At 43.0% G+C, this 17,030-nt stretch overlaps 1 protein-coding gene across 6 annotated transcripts in view; it reads right to left on the bottom strand.

Annotated features, from left to right (window-relative positions):
* Nucleotides 1-17,030, bottom strand: part of TMCC3 (transmembrane and coiled-coil domain family 3) — a 130,840-nt gene that overhangs the window by 34,103 nt on the left and 79,707 nt on the right. Inside the window, exon 1 of one of the 6 annotated variants that reach the window (XM_054696125.1) lies at nt 4,482-4,500. The exons of 2 other annotated variants lie outside the window; for them this stretch is intronic. In XM_054696125.1, coding sequence (XP_054552100.1) covers nt 4,482-4,484 — 3 coding nt within the window. In that variant the 5' untranslated portion in view covers nt 4,485-4,500. Of the gene's footprint in view, nt 1-1,527; nt 1,547-2,001; nt 2,829-4,481; nt 4,501-17,030 lie in introns of those variants that run through there. 3 more of the 6 variants (XM_037513860.2, XM_037513861.2, XM_054696127.1) reach the window with 3 other exon arrangements.

The raw sequence follows: 17,030 nt of genomic DNA, 5'->3' as shown, positions 1-17,030 counted from the left end.
GGGGAAGTGCCAGAGTGTGCCCAGTAGCCATTTGCATATAGCATGTTGGGCTCTAGATGATTAGACTGTTTTGTGATTCTTGAGTTTTACTGGTTTTGCCCTCCCAAAATGGTTTCTGGAACAAGAACTACAAAAAGCAATAAAGCTACCTCTTTGCGGTTCTTTTAACAGCAAATCAGGACAGAACTGCTTCCATGAAAAAAACTGTTGATGGCCCTAGGATTTAGCTTTATTAAAAAAAAACAAAACAAAACAAAACAAACAAAAAAAAAGTGATGTTTTCTGCTATTTTTTTAAAAGATTTATTTGTTTTTATATAAGAGCTGGGGTATGGGCCGGAGGTGCAGGAGGGTGAGAAGATTCACCAGAGACAGAGCGGGGAGCAGAACAGGCAGGATGACTGAAAATCACTGCTGAGGGGAGCAGCGGGCGAGACAGGAGAGGTCTGCTGTGCTGTGCCACAGATGAATCTCCCTGGCTGACCAGGAATCAAACCCGCACTGCCGACGCTGTGGACAGCTTCACAGTGCTGCGCTCAACCCGATGCACCACCAGGGAGGTCCCTAGGATTTAGCTTTAAATGAGGCAACATTGAAAACAAATTGCAAGATGTACTTGAAATATTTACTTTTTTTTTTGTGGGACCCTCGCTGGCAGCCGGGGAACGAACCGGCGTGCTGCAGAGGCTGTGGGCTGCCTTGCAGCCCAGCACTCAACCGCTGCACCACCAGGGGAGGCCCTGAAATATTTACTTTTAATAAATTCTGAAAACATTAAAAATTGGCTGGCATTTGAACATGCACATGCCATAAAGACCTGGAAATTCCATTCCCAGGAGCAAGTGACACAATGCAACAAGGGGCTTTGCTGTTAGAACAGCTGGCCCTCCATCTTTTATAACAAAAATTTATTCTCCAAGATGCAAAGGGTCAAACAATAAGCAGCAAATCCCTCTACCAACTTCCCACACCCCTTGTGCCCAACTGTTTTAGTTTCCAAAGACTGTGGATCATCATCAATAAGCCCACCTTTGTGACAGTCCACACAAAGCTCTGATACATACTCAAAAAAAAAAAAAAAAAAAAGAGCTGAATTGATAAATGCGTTCAAATATTTTAATGCCCAGGAAATTAAAGATTATATAGTTATTTTATGGCTATACACAGAAGTCTTTCTTGACACAGACCCACACACACAGCCACAAATTGAGTATGATTTTCTCTGAGCTGGCACAGCTCACATGGTCAGTTCAGGTAAAATGAAACTTTCCTTGCTCCATAGGGAGCCCCACATCTGTCATCACAGGGTGTCGGGGAGCAGTATTACTCAGGCACACCGTGCTTCCTGCTGCTGCCTCCCCTTTCCGCACAGCTCTGAGGCTGCCACACCTCTCATGATAGAGGGACAGTTGCTGACACTGTCACATAAAGTCAGTTTTATGGAGTCTAAAGCTCCCAGGGAGAAGGGCTGTCAAAGATGACCACATGTCAAAAGACTGGATGTTAGTGTACAAAGGTTCCAACTCACCCCGCTTAGACGCAGGATTACTTCCAAACGGACAGGGCAGCGGGAGGGAACTGGCCCTTTTCCAGTGAGTAGCTGGCACACTGAAAACCAGATATTTATTCGTCTATTAAATCACACACACTGGATTTACGTGTTTTTAAATGATCAAAGGGGGAATTTAGTGCCTCACTGGGAGTTTAGGCAGTTTAAATGCCAGAAATCCACTGAGAAATGAGGAAAAGATTTGGGCAAACACAAAAATAACAATTAAGAGCACAAAAGCAATCTATTTCACTTAAGTACCTCGTCGGATATCACTATCAAGTTCTGCAATACTTATTTACATACTGATAAAAACAGGAGAGCAGTGAAGAGACTTACCAAACATTACTCAACAAACCAGGGAGCAAACAGGACTGGGGACCAGCTCACCCTTTTGCCTGAGAGGCACATGAATCTGCAAGGAAGGAGATTAGACGATCCAATAGCACCCACCTTCTGACTCACCCTGGGCTTGAGAGACACTGCTCACATCTCTGAGTATTCCTGTGTTTGTCTCGGAGAAACTCCACGCCCTGCACTGGAACCAATGCAGCCGCCAACAATAATACACTGTATTCAACCTCCTGCTGGACAAATGGGGGCTTTGTGCTGCCAGAAGAGAGGATGGGTAATTCTGGATCTTTGCTGGGAGGCAAACTAGAATCCGTCCTATCATCACGCAGCTCTGGGATTGCAACAGGACCAGGATATGGGTTCAATTCAACAAATGCTGATTGGCCAGAGTAAATGCAAAGCAGGGAAGTGAGCACAGGACACCCAGAATGAATGAAGGCAGAGTGAGCAGTCAGAGGCCTACAGGCTCAGGAAAGGGCAGGAGCTCAAAGGTAGCGAGGGGGGTCAGGAGATGCTCCGCTCTGTTGCTTCATTCATGAGACAGATGCTCACTGGTGCCTCTGGTGTCAGGCACAGCACGATGTGATAAAGAGTCAAGAGACACATTCCTCAACCAGACCAGGGGCCAGGGAAACCAGGGAGGCCACTGATGAGGCCATGAGAGACGTGTGGAAGGTGACACGAGACAAGAGAAAGGGGTCAATGTTGGTACAAGGCACAAAGAGCCTGGTCAGCAGAAGGTGCGTCAGAAAAACAGAGTTCTGAATCAGTCAGACAGCAGGCAAGGATTTGGAGGACACAGCGCAGGGCAGAGAAGAACTAGGACAGCAGACAGTCACCAGACCCTAGGGTGCCAGACACATCATGCTAAGGTATTTGGACTTCATCTGCTAGGCCACACAGCAGCTCCTAGAAGGGCTAGGGTGACCGGATCCCTGTTTCAGACAATTCCTCAGAACAGGCCAGAAAAGGCATTTTGGTAGAGCAAACTAGAGCCTTCTGTAGTCATCTATGGGGAGAGTTTCCAAGATTGGGTGCAGGGTGGTAAGGAAGAAAGGGTTAATGGCCTTTGAAATATAGCATCAACATGACACAAACTGGATGTGGGGGATCAGAAGGCAAGGAATCGAGGATAACCCATTTCTGTTTTACTCCTTCTGGTGGCCGGTAAGATTACTCACAAGGTGGAATATTACTCAGCTATAAACGTTAACAAACTCTTGCCATTTGCCACAACGTGGATGGAGATGGAGAGGATAATGTAAGCAAAGTCAGAAAGAGAAAAGCAAATACTGGATGGTCTCACTCATATTTGAAATGCAGAGAAACATAACAAAGTCAAAACCAAAGCAATAATGAACTCCTGGCATCTCACTGCAAATTGAGGCAACCAGAAGGGGAGGGTTGGAGGGAAGCAGGGGAGCCAGGGGGGCCAGTGGAACATGGTGGAGTATTAGTGGGGCACTAGTGATAGGACATCTGTAAAGGTTTAAACCTATAACCCCCTAAGCAAATACAACAAACTTTACCTCAGTAAACATAATCAGAAAAAAAAAAAAAAATAAAAAGATCATTCACAAGCTAGGCCACAGGAAGTGATTGGGGTAAAGGGGAATTCCGCTTCAGTCATGATGAGTCTCAGGTTTCTGGGGCACATTTAAGCACAGATAGCCACACACACATTCACAGAAAGAAAAAAGTGGGCAGGACTGGGGCCCGTCCACCACAGTGCCACGGGGGTCCCTGAGAGGACACACCTGACCTTAGACGTCTCCGCTCAAGTCCCAGCTCTTCCACTTCGTAACCGCATGACTGTGGGCAAATAAATTAACTTTTTATGAGACTCTAGGCTCATCTCAGGAAATTCCTCCTGGAAAAGAGCTCAGAAAAGGACTGGAAGTCTTACCAGATACAGAAGAGAGTTATTATTTTCCTCTTGCCCTTTCGTGCTCACATACGGCTTTGTCTCATAATAATTCGAGCACTAACCCTTGTAACAGATAACAAGCTTTCTTGCTGTCAGTCACTTGTCTTTAAATCCCCTTTGACCTCCTTTGTAGGAACAGATTCTCAAATACTTAAACTGCTGGAAGTCATGAAAAACTCAGGCCAGAACAGGCCCAGGGGACCAGAGGTTTCTGCCCTTGACATTAAATAACAAATGCACAGATCCCAAAATTATTATGTGATTTAAGTGGTACTGGTTTAATTCTGCACTGGGGCAGGATGTGTTGGGGAAGAAAAAGGTAATGGGCTTTGGGAAAGGCAGGATTCTGCCAGTGTAATGAAGGCTACTCAAAATAACGGAACTTTACTCTGTGTGTAAATCTTGCCCTGCAATATTTAAGAGGAAGGGTGTGTCTACCCAAGTTAATACTGTATGGCCTTTTTCCTCTGGCTCAGTTCAAGTAAAGGTCTTAAATAAATGTTAAATAATAAATTCTAGCAAATGGATCTTGCCTTAAACCAAATGTTAAATCAATAGTATACTTAGCACCTAAGAAATATGTACTTTCTTTGGGAGTCTCATTTTGCTCTTTTATTTATAACTAAAATATTAAAAAAGGATAAGAACTGACCATGAAGGCGTAACAATTCAATTCCACATAAGCAAGCTTGTTCATTTTTCTTGCGGTTTTGTTTTCATATTTGGAGTTTTAACTTGTCTTATCTATTTTTATAGCTGTTTTCCTAACCTAAAAAAAAAAAAAATCTCGGTCATTGGGTATTTTATTTCATCTCCAACTTAACCATTCTTTCATCCACAGCCCAGTCCAGCATACTTGTTTCACGTTGTCTCAGTCCTGAAAACATCAAAAACGAAAACCCAGGTTTCTGATATAAAATTGTTTGGTAATTGCCTCAAAGCTTTCTAGTCACTTGGCCCATTCAATTGTTTTTGATTAAATGCAGAGACTGACTAAATCTAGAGCTATGGTCTTCCGAAATTGCTTTATTTCTGGCTGTCTTTTAATATGGCCATGCGGCTGGCCAGGCATGTCTAGCTGGAGAGGACAGTTAGCCGAAGAGCTGAAAAAGAACATGTGCTCTTCCCTCAACATGCCTAGTCCTGACCTGAAGTTCTTGCCACTCTCAAGACTTTATGTCCTCCCTTTAAACACACCTCCAAAATCTTGCATCTCATTGATAAACAGATCCAAGACAGCTCCCAAATCTTTCCTGGCTTGAATAGAGTCAACTACTTTTCTGCGAGTCTATCAGATCTTCTATCTCACTGCCAACTGGAGGCAAAACAAAAGCAGGTAGATGGCCTAACTGATTACATGGAAACCGCTCTAAGCCGGCACCATCCCCACGCCACCTGGCTCTATGTCTTCGTTCTCAGACAATAAGGAGATGCAGTTTGACTGACCGAGACATAATTTGATGGACTGCTGAGACATAATTCTCTCAATATAACATTTCTTTGAAATGTGGGCCCTCCCACATGACATATGTTACTCTGAAATATACTTACAACACATACACAAGCTATTCCACGACTCACATTAGAGGTGCTGTTTAAAAGGAAGAAAGAGCACCTTATCACTAATACTTCCACCAGACCTGCCCTACAGCATCTACGAAAAGAGACCTGTCATCTCTCAGCAACAGTTTCCCATCATCCAGAGTGCGGTTCTCTCACCGTCACATTATGTTCCATGGTGTCTGACTTTCCTCAGAACCCAGTTCAGCTTGTCACCTCCTGAAGCACTCTCCACACACATTCAGGGTTAGTTAGCGGCTTGGTATCCTAAAACATTCTCTATTCTCTTGTTCCTCTGCACTCCCTAGACACCTTTTAATTTTGTCTCTTTCTTAGGAAACATCTCATTTAATTCCTTCAACCAGAGGCCCGAAAGTGAGCCTCAAGTTTTAAGTAGACAAGGATAGTTAGCTGCTTTCCTGTTACATCAGAATCAATTGGGGCAGGAAAGTCTTTTGAAAATAAAAATTTTCCCTAGAAAATTGGTACAAGCCTTTGGAAGGACCTTTTGTTCCCAACTATCCTTACTTAGCGGACACATAGCCCTTGACCCAGCAGTTTTGCTTTTAGAAATTTACCCATACATGGTTACAGGAAAAAGATGTACAAAGATAGCACAGTATTACAAAGCAAAACAAACACGGGGAGAAAATAACCTTAGAGGAAACTTAAAATGTCCATCTACAGGAGACTGGGTTAAATAAATGAATATATACCTTTTGTGTAGAAAACATTTCTGTAAAGTTACACAAGAAACAATAATGCTTATCTCTGGAGATAAAGATAAACAGCTGGAAGGAGGGACTTCATTTTCTACATTATGCCCTTTATAGCACCATGAGCATTTTTTCCCCCATGAACTTGTACCTCTTAAATTAACAGGAAGAAAAGAAGGTGAACCTTCATAACTTAGGTTTCTGTGCAAGACCTACTGAGCAATTCCATGAATTATTATTTCATCTTTGTTAAACTGGCACAAACAGAAACTCTCTAGAGCAGGTAGACACTAAAATGTGTTTGCTGTGGCAATTAATGATCTCATGTGACATTCTGGGAGCCCTTAGAGTTACTGAGTCTCAGGACATCAGGTTTTTCCTTTAAGGCACTTGCTGAATGTGTGGCAGACTCAAAGCGCTAAGTGGCTTGATTTAACCATTTCCTTGCACTGAACATCTATGTTTCCAGTTAGTTTTACTTTGGCAATTGGGGTGAGATTGGGAGGAGAGGGGAGGAGCCCACAAACTTTCTTAAAACCTTAAAGAAAAAAAGGACCCCTCCCCGCAAAACCTGTCAAGTTCAAAAAAAGAAAAGGAATGATACCCAGGCCCTGTACTATATAAATCTTAATAAATCTTTGGGTCTAATCTTATTTTTTTAACAGTCTCCCCAGATAATTCTTCTGTTGCTCATACTTCCTCAACACAACAGAAATAACTATGCTCAGCAAATACCACGTCTTATCCAAAGAAAACAACAAGCATAGAGTAGAAAATTCTATGAATGCAAGTGTTCACTTTAACTCTACTCCAAAATTTATAGCCTTTTCAAACATGGATTGGAATGTGGGAGTAGGCAGACACCACGAGGCCCTCCCATCTACACAACTCTTCTGGCTCATGTGGTTGTGAGGGGCAATTTGTGGGGAGTCGTGTTTGGGGCAGGAAGGGAGTGCAAATTGTATCTACCAGAGTTTCCCAAATTGTGACAGCAATCACCTGTTCTGCGGCCCTCCTAGACCAATGTTGGGGGGCAGAAACTACAGGTCTGTGTTAAGACTGCTTTCCTCCCACCCTTAACTTGTGCCCAAATAAAGGCTGATAACTGAGCTTAGTCTGGTCCAAAAGATGACCTGGGGCCCCTGCTATCCTCACCCCACCTCACTCCAAACTGAGCGAGTCAGATCTCTAATAACAGTGCCCCAGGTTATTCTTATAAACAGGGAAGTCTGGGAAATACCAATGCAGGTCAAACTCCATATTTTAAGATAAGGAAACCAAGGCGAAGAAGTTAAAGAATTTCTCGAAGAACCTAATAGCTGATTAATGATAGCAGGGAGACCTGATACCCAGTGAGCTAATTCTTTCCTCTTATCCTACTTAGTCTTATGTTTACATGAGCATATCTGTGAGGTTTCTGATCCACCGTGAAGAGGCCATAAATTACGAATGAATTCTGAACTCAGAGATGTCAGAACCTGCCTCTGGTTTTCACGCCAGGGTTACTGACGCTGTTAAATCATTCTGCCCTTTCAGAGTTCTTTCACTTTCAGTATGAGGTCAGATGTCAAACAGCAGGTAGAGAGAGAGAAAGGTAAATACGGCCCCAGACATATGAAACAAGAACAGAGGTGAAACAAGAACAAGAACACAGGTGAAACAAGAACACAGCGGATGATTCAAAGTCCTTGTGTCTCGCCATTCCTTAGTCAAATATTAGAACCTCTATGCAAAAGAACTCTAATTAAGCAGGCAGTTTTGTTTATAGCAACAGCCTGCACCTTGCTGTTGAAAGAAAAGGGTGACTCCTACAGAGATTTCACAATCCTGCCCTGGAACCAATATCTTTAAACCCATCAACCAGAAACATGGATGGGAAATGAAACCCCCAGCTTGGAAGGCACACAGCAAGCTTTAATTCAGGGAGAGTGCAATCGAGTTATATATAATTGCCCCCCCTAATTGGTCCTCCCACACGGTCTCACAATTTACAGCTGTAATCAGTTCCACAAGGATGTGCTAAATTTCTACCTCTGAAACCAGAATCATCTCTCACTAGGTTCCTAGCATTCCTGTTTTGAATTCTTTAAAAAAACATAGCAAGATATAAAAAAGATGAATGAATGAATAAAAGCCAAAATGCATACAGATCTTCAGGAAATAAACACCCATCCCTATGACCTCATAACAACCCACTGGGAATTAGGTTTGTAATAGAGACTGATGGCAACTCGGAAGCCTCTCTGTTCCAAGGCACATGATCCAAAATCATTCATCTGGTCAGACATTTTCCATACCCTGATTTTTATCTTTCCTGGCATGCTTGACTCTCCTCTAATAAAGTCATAACCCTTTGTTGCCATGGCACCCAATCAGACATGGATAAAGCCTGTAACTATGACTTCCCTGAAAGTCTAAAAAAAAAGACCTACTGACCAAAAGAACAGCTTTTTCTTAAAAAAAAAAATCTTGAATGCAAAGAGGTTCCAAAAGGGTCCTAACCTTTTTATATCCATTGAAGTTTAAATTTTTTATGTAGGCTAACTTGACTGAACTTTTGAGCCAAAGCCAGCCAGTGTTTTATAAAATTTCTTTTACAGGGAACATTACAAAGATGATGTTTTTATAAATACCTGGCAAAGGGTAAAAATGTTCTTAGGATCTTTTTTTCTTCTAGGCAAGCTTCCTGAAATCCAAGCAGCTGTTTAGCAAGTATGTGTCAATCCGCAGCTACCAAATTACAATATTCATTTCCATCAATACTTAATTTTTGCCATGAGCTTTACTTCTCTGTAATGATAAGCTAACCAGTACAATCAACCCTGTGTTCTGTCATATCTGGAGCTGGACTACTAAGCCTGTAAAGAAAAATGTGAGACTGATTGCAGAATGAGTTAAGGAAAGAGAATTAGTACTTGTTGAGTGCCACCATGAGTTGGGCACTTGGACCGAAAGAACAGCTTTTTCTTAAAAAAAAAATTTTGAATGCAAAGAGGTTCCAAAAGGGACTTGACCCTTCTATATTCATTGGAGTTTAAATTTTAATGCAGGCTAACATGACAGAACTTTTGAGCCAAAGTTAGTCAATGTTTTATAAAATTTATTTTACAGAGCATTTCTGCCTCTTGTTTGCATGAAGCTATGAAAGTGCAGAGTACTTAGACATAACAAGTCCTGGAAAATTGTCCTCTCCTTTCTTTATGTTGATTAGAAAAGAATGATCCCCACCCACCCCGTCCATGCTGAACAATAATTCAAGGACCTGATTTCATTATGCATTGTTTCATCTAAAGTTGCTGTTTACAAGTCCCTATCCAGTAGGCCAAGCCAACTAGGTGTGGGTTGCACAAGCTGCCAGGCTGGCATGGTGTCCGGCGCCAGAGCCAGAGCTATTCATTCATCCAGCCAGTGTTTATTTTTGGCCTCACAGGTGTTATGCATTTATGAGTCTTCCAGTTCTTTAAGATGAAATTTTCAGCCCATAAAGTATGTCTAAAAAGAGGGCATGGAGTATTATCTTTGCAGGTACAAGGGACCAGTTCTGGCCATACCCACTGGTTATAACTGGTACATCTGCACAGCTGCAGCTACCCTTTGGAAGAATAGTGAGTAAATGCCCTGGCCTCTTGCCTAAGACAACACAGGGCCAGACACCTCCTACACCCCTCAAGAGGCTGGCTACTGTCCAAGGCCTTCCAACCCTGGACATTTTAATGGGGAGGACCGTGAAATTCTAGGGGCCTGTTTCACTGCAATTTCAGCAACAATGTAAAAGCCAAGTCATGGGAACTCACAACAGTGATTCGAAGCCTGGTGCTGGATAAGCAGCTTCAAGAAATGACTAGAAAGAAGGAATGAAGCAATGCACAGAATAATAAAATGGTATTAATTACACCAGCCTTTCACAGTTAAAGGTATTACCTATTTCTTCATATAACAACTACTTATATTAAAAGAAATCTTAAAGCCAACACAAAAGCACAATGAGGTACTGCTTCGCACCCACGAGGATGGCTATAATCAAAAGATGGTAAGTGCTGGATATGGAGAAACAGGACCCCTCATAAATGGCTGGTGGGAATGTAAAATGGCACCACCATTATGAAGAACACACTGGCAGTTTCTCAATAGGGTAAATGTAGGATTACCCTATGACCCAGTGATTCTACCCCTAGGTGTGTACCCAGGAGGAGGCCCGGGCCTACACAGACACCTGTGCACAGATGTTCATAACAGATTAATCGTAATAGCCACACAGTGGGAATGACCCAAATGCCCAACACTGGTGAATGGATAAAATGTGGCATATCCACCATACAACGGAATATTCTGACACTAAAATTTAAGTGCTGACACGTGCTACAACAGGGATGAACCTTGAAAACATTATGCTGGAAGAAGCCAGATAGGAAAGATCATTTTACGCCCGATCCGCTTTACTGACAATGCCCAGAATTGGCAAAGCCATAGAGAGAAAGTAGATTAGTGGCTGCCTTGACCTGGAGGTTTGGGGAAGAAGGAAATAGAATGATTGCTAATGGAAATGGATGATGAAAATGTTTTAAAATTGATTGTGGTGATGACTGCACAACACTGAATTTACTAAAAACCATTAAATTGTACACTGTAAAGGGTGAGCTGTAGGGGGTATGAATTATATCTTAATAAAGCTGTGATTTTAAAAAAGGAAAACATAAGACAACCTTTTTTTGGGCTTTAGGTCATCCTAGGAAACAAAAAACAAGGCAACTGAGAAGACCGCCTAACCTTGGGCAAGTTAATTGTCTCAGGTCTAGAGTTCTGTTAAGGAACAGGCTCAGTCCTGAACCAGATGCTGTCTTCTGGTCTCCTCTGAGCAAAGGAATCATTTTTTTTATCTGAGGGGAAAAAGCACTTGGATGAAAAAAATCTTAGGTAAAATTCAAAAGGGAGTCAGACCTCCTATGTCGGCGAGGATCCCACTCCAATTAAACCATTTCAGGTCCTCCACCTTTGGTTTTCCCTGAACCACAGCCTCCGAGATTCAATCAGTTCCTGGACACCTGCAATGGGCTCAATGCAGACCATTTTTCATTTAGTCCTCAATTCACAGGGGAGATAGGTATCATTTCTATCCTGTAGCTGCAGAACAGACTCAGAAGGATTACTGAGGCGGCCAGGGCCCCACAGTCACGAGTGGCGGGACGGCATTTGAACTCAGAGACAGAGTCTAAACTACTTCTCTTCCCACCCCCATGTTTTCCAAACTGGGTCCATAGACTTACTTAGTCATAGGGTTTCATGAGTTTGCTACAACTTAAAATATTGTTTTTATTTAGATGGTAAAGAATATCAGTAAAACTGCATTTGTGGGGAGCACAGAGATAACCATCTGCTAACTAGAACCAAAGCCCCTAGAGTGTATTTCTACTCACGCTGAAGCCACCTCTTAGGGCTTCTTCAGGTGCTGTGGGGGTCAAAGGAAATATGCTGGCTGACAGTATCAGTCTCCCAGGCTGCTGTAACAAAGAACCACCAACTGCACAGCTTCAGACAACAGAAAGTGTCTTTCAGTTCCAGAGACCTGAGACCAAGATGTCAGCAAGACCAGGTCCCCTCTGAAGTTGCTAAAAAGAAACTACTCCAGGACCCTCTCTTAGGTCCTGGTAGCCTCAGGCATTCCTTGATTTGTAGCTGCATCACTAACCTTCCACCTTTACATGTTAGGATCCATCCAGTGTCTTCAAATCATATTTCCTCTGTGCACGTCCATCTCTAAATTTACCCTTTCTGTACGGACACCAGTCATTGTGGATTAGAGCCCACCCAAATACTCTCATTTTAACTTGATTCCTCTGTAAATACCATATTTCCAAGAAAGACTAGGACTTTATAAAAGAAAAACTCACGCTTGTATGTCTCCTCTATTCTCACACTACTCTTCTGGTCACCAAATGTTTGCGCGCACGTGTGTGTGTGTATGTGTTTGTGGTCTCAAGACAAAAAAATTCTACAATACGACTGGTTGTCCTACAACTTAATTCTCACACTACTCAGATACAGTATCACATCTCAAAGGTGAAGGACTCAGCCTCCAAGACTGCCCTCCTCAAGTTCAGACCCCAATTGTGAGTTCATGTTGTTACTTGTGCTTCTGATAAGCTGGCTGTATATTAGAGGTTCCTACGATCCCCTCCTTGGTTGATGAGTTTGCTAGAGTGATGACAGAACTCAGTTCCTTAGCAGGTTACACATCCATAATACCAGTCTTTAACTCAGGAATAGCCAGATGGCAGAGATGCACAGTGCAAGGTTTGTGGGGAGGAGAGCAGAGCTTCTGTGTCCTCTTTGGACCACCTAGCTCAGCACCTCAGCATGTTCACCAATCCAGAAGCTTTCCAGGACCCTGTCCCTGGGATTTATGGAAGCTTCACCACAAAGGCACGGTAAATCAAACCACTGACCACTGATGATTAAATCCACCTCTGGCCTTCCTGGAAGTGGGGGTGGTACTGAAAGTGTCAATCAACCCTCTAATCCTGGTTGGTTCCCCTAGCAACCAGTACCATCCTTCCGGTGCTTTCCAAAAGTGAGCTCATCAACATAAACCCTGGCATGGCTGAAAGGAGTTTGATATATAAGTAACAAAAGGTACACATTTCACTTTTGTCACTCTCATCACTTAGAAAATTCCAAGGGTTCTAGGAGCTTTGTGTCAGAAATGGGGACGCAAACCAAATATATATTTCTTATTATAAATCACAGACTTCAATATATCTTTGAGGACAAAATGCAACCTGTAACACAGACTTTTAAACATAAGCGATACCGCAGCAGTTCTGGATGAAGGTCAAATGATCTCACAGTGAACAAGGTATCACAGAATTTTCCGAACAGAAAAGCTACGCTGGGATTGGACCTTTCCACGTGGTAAGTAGGTAACAGAAGCATTCCAAACCCACAAGGCATTCAAACTACTACACTGACACTGTGAAGAGTAATTTAGACCACCCGTGTACTCAGGTAATGGTAAACTGTTACCACCTTTTGCATAATAAAATGTGGGAAAATCTTCTAGACTGTTGATGAAATCGCCTAACACATCTGTATTCTTAAAGAACCCTAAGTAAAAAAAAAAAAAAAAAAAAACCCAATTAGCATCTTCAAATATCTTCCTACAAGCCAAAAGCAGGAAGATAAAATTTAAAATATGGAAATAAGATTCTATGTCTTCCCTAATTAGCCTTATTTAAATAAGAAATGTAGCCAAGGCTTTAACTAATCATTTGATGTCCTTAAACACTGAACTCCAAAAAGAAAAAGTCCTGCTGTCTGCTGGAATGTGTGAACTCAAATATTATACTAATATCTAAGCGGGAAAGTCTTAATTCATCTTCCTGTCTTTCCTCGCTTCCTCCCGTTTCTCTGTCCATCTAAATATTAATTTTGCAGTATGTGCCAAGCATTGGAGATACAATCTCTGTGGGACAAGTGAACCAAAAGTGACAAGGTCACAAAGGCACACAAGAGACCGGGTAGGGGTGAGTGGAGAAAGACAGTCAGGGAAGACCCTTTCAGCACGTTATCTTACATAAGCCTTCAGCATTCTTATAAAGAATTATACTCATTTTCACACAAGGAAGCCGCTCAAACAGGTTGAGCAAATTACCTAAGATGAACCCACAGAACTTAAAGTGGCAGAATCAGGATTTGAAAACCTCAAATCAGGATTTGAGGCCCTTGGTCCTCAGCCGGGCATGAAGCGGCCCCAAAGAGGTCTGAGCATACCGAGGGAGGGTTTCCGCATAGCCTGCATTTAGAAGATCTGACCATTTCTTATCCCCTGCACTCCAGCACCCTCTCTCCCTACTCCCCCCAGGTCTCTCTGCACCAGTTTTTGCCCACCCGTGACCTACATGTAATTCAGCAGTTAGGCAATCCTTGTAAAACTTGTATTGTTGAGTTAACTGGCCTCCCTACTACCTTTTTTTTTTTTTTTTGAAGATTTATTTTTATACAAGAGCTAGGGTACAGGCCAGAGGTGCAGGAGGGTGAGAGGATTCACCAGAGACAGAGTGGGGAGCAGAACAGGCAGATGACCGAAATACACTGCTGAGAGGTCTGCCGCGCCATGTGGGAATCTCCCTGGCTGGCCAGGAATCGAACTGACACTGCAAAGGCTGCAGAGAGCTTCCCTACTACCTCTCACGTCTGCTCACCCTGCTACGGCCACACAGCCTGTCTGATATGCCTCCAACACAACAAGCACACTCCTGTCTCAGGGCATCTACACTGGCCGTCTCCTCTCCCTGGAACACGCTTTCCCTGCACATCAGCATGGCTTCTTTTCTCAGGTCCCCCCTCAGTTATCTCAGAGAAGGCTTTCCTGGAGCTGCCTATTTATAACTGTTCCCTCTACTCCCACACCTTGGGCCTCCTGGCCCCCTTTCTGCATCTGTTTGCCAACACTGCCCTCACCATCATTTACCATAATGTATGTTTTAGCTTTTGATCTCTGGGCTGTCTGCCTTGTACTAGTATGAGCTTGATGAGGGTGGAGATTTTTACTTCGTTCCCTGAAGTGCCTGGGACACAGCTGATGCTTAACATGTATTTGCTGATTATTCCACAAACATGATCCACACCTGTGCTGTTAAGGGATGGACTTTGGCCTGACATCTCCCACAAACCACTCCAGACCTGGTGGAAAAAACAATGAGACAGACAACTGGGCGACAGGGGTTGAGAAGAAGCAAGCCCAAGAGGCTAGAGGGGGCGTATTTTAAAATCCACTGCCATGTGTCCAAGTGACTCCTTTTCCATGTTACATGCTGTGGAGACACAGGTACCACCAATCTCGATGATACTGTCCAAGGATCCGTGTTAGGGCCAGAGGCCCCTGAGCTCAAGGTATCTCGAGGCAAGGTCCTGGGTGGAGGTGACTCTTTGGGTCAGGAAGCTCGGGGCAAATAAAGCACAGCCCCGTGTTTGCCTCCTCTCTGAGTGCCTCTGCTGGAAGACTCAAGGAGGTCCTCATTTTCCCAAGTTAAGTTGCACCTGCTCACATCAGCCGTCTTGTCTTACACTGGCCTGTGAAACCTCACCACAGGTAACAAAAGAAAACCCCGGGATCAATCCTCCAGTTCTTAGCAAAAGATGGACTTTGAACCTTCCACCTAGACAGTGACTCACAGGAGGGAGATGCTCCGTATCTGCTGAATGTGGAGAGCAATGGAGGCGAAGAACCAAGCACACGATGGCACGAGGTCCAACAGCAAAAGCTTTCAAAGGACAGGAGTTGGGATACTTTTCCCAGGGAGGAGCCCATGCACAGAACACGTCACGTCTGTTCAGACTCCAAGCTCATCTGCTTTCTACTCCCTTATAAAAATTCTTGCCAAGTGGATTAGACAGGAGAGGGTGGAGGAGGGCAAATGAGGGTGTCGCATAATAATGGGAAAGCCAGAAGTACCTGACTTTGTAAATTTCTAAGGCACCTGAAAGGTGTCTTTCCACTCTGAAAATGAAGGAATTAAAATCACTGCAAGACTTCCCCCCAAAATCAATCAATAAATAAAACCACACTGAGAAATGGTACTATAATCCCTTAAGTTTGAGTCAGTCTATTTTCTGTGGTTAGAAAAAAGGTGACTGGTTTGGGTTACAAAGGCAGTGTTCCACTATAAAAACCTGCTCGTTGCCATGACGATTAGCATCTCTGTTCTCTTCTCTGCAGCATCTTTTTTCCATCTGAGTTAAATCGAAGAACCTATCTGTGGTGCCCATGAATCAGTAATTCCTTTGCATGAGGATAAAATGCACACATACACACACACACTCTCTCTCTATATATGTATATATATATATATATATATATGGCTAGTAAGAAGTGAACCAAAACCACGAAAATTGGTACTATTCATCCATGTCTCCCCAAAATGTTCTACAACTGGCAGGAGACATCCCTGAAGGAGGATATGAGTATGAAGGGAGAGAAGGCGGGGACAGCTTAACAACTGACAAGGACACCTTAAGACCCAGAGCTTCTGAGGGTAGGTCAAACTTTTTATAATGCTGTAGCAGTGACATGAGAAAAGCTGAGATAAATTAGTCACACGGGACCTCCTGGTGGCACAAGGGGTTGTTAAGAAGCAACCTATGACACTATCTGCAGCCTCTGCAGCACAAGTTTGATCCCCGGCAGGGAGCAACCCACATAGCGCAGCAGACCTCTCCTGACTTGCCCACTGCTCCCCTCAGCAGTGTACTTGGGTCAATCTGCCTGTTCTGTTCCCCACTCTGTCTCTGATGAATCCTCTCACCCTCCCCCCCCCACACACACACACTTTTGGCTTGTAGTGCAGCTCTTGCATGCATAAACAAATCTTAAAAAAAAAAAATGTAGTCACAGGTTTCATTTTTCATGTATCATGAATGCATACTTTAGTACTCCTAAAAATATACTGATACAACTTACTAAGAGGAATGAACTACTGATATAGGCAAAAAAAAATGAAGGAATCCCCGAAAGTATTATGCTAGGTGAAGGAAGTCACACTCAAAAAGAGTATGTGATTCCACTGATACTGCATTCTAGAAATGGCAAAACGGTGAGGACAGAAAAAAGATCAATGCCAGCCAGGGCTTGAGACAATGGTAAGAGGACTATTAATGGAAACATTCAGTACTTTATTTGGGTGATGGTTACAAGACTGAGTTTGTCATAACTCATAGAACTGTACAATTAAAGGGGAGAAGCTTTGCTGTATTTAATTATTTAAAATTTACTTCAAGCTTATATACTTATAGATCAATAAATACTAACACATCAGCTTTTACAGAAATGAGTAAGCATAGAGATGACAAATTCTTGAGGCTCAAAAAAACTGCTGATTAGCAAATTCAAATTCAATTTGCTGTCAGACAAAATAAAATGCGCACAAACT

The sequence above is a fragment of the Talpa occidentalis genome, unplaced genomic scaffold (genome assembly GCF_014898055.3).
Source record: "Talpa occidentalis isolate TD23 unplaced genomic scaffold, MPIMG_talOcc4v2.1 talOcc4.16, whole genome shotgun sequence".
NCBI lineage: Eukaryota > Metazoa > Chordata > Mammalia > Eulipotyphla > Talpidae > Talpa > Talpa occidentalis.
The sequence above is the reverse complement of the archived record's forward strand: the minus strand, read 5'-3'. Positions and strand labels throughout refer to the sequence as shown.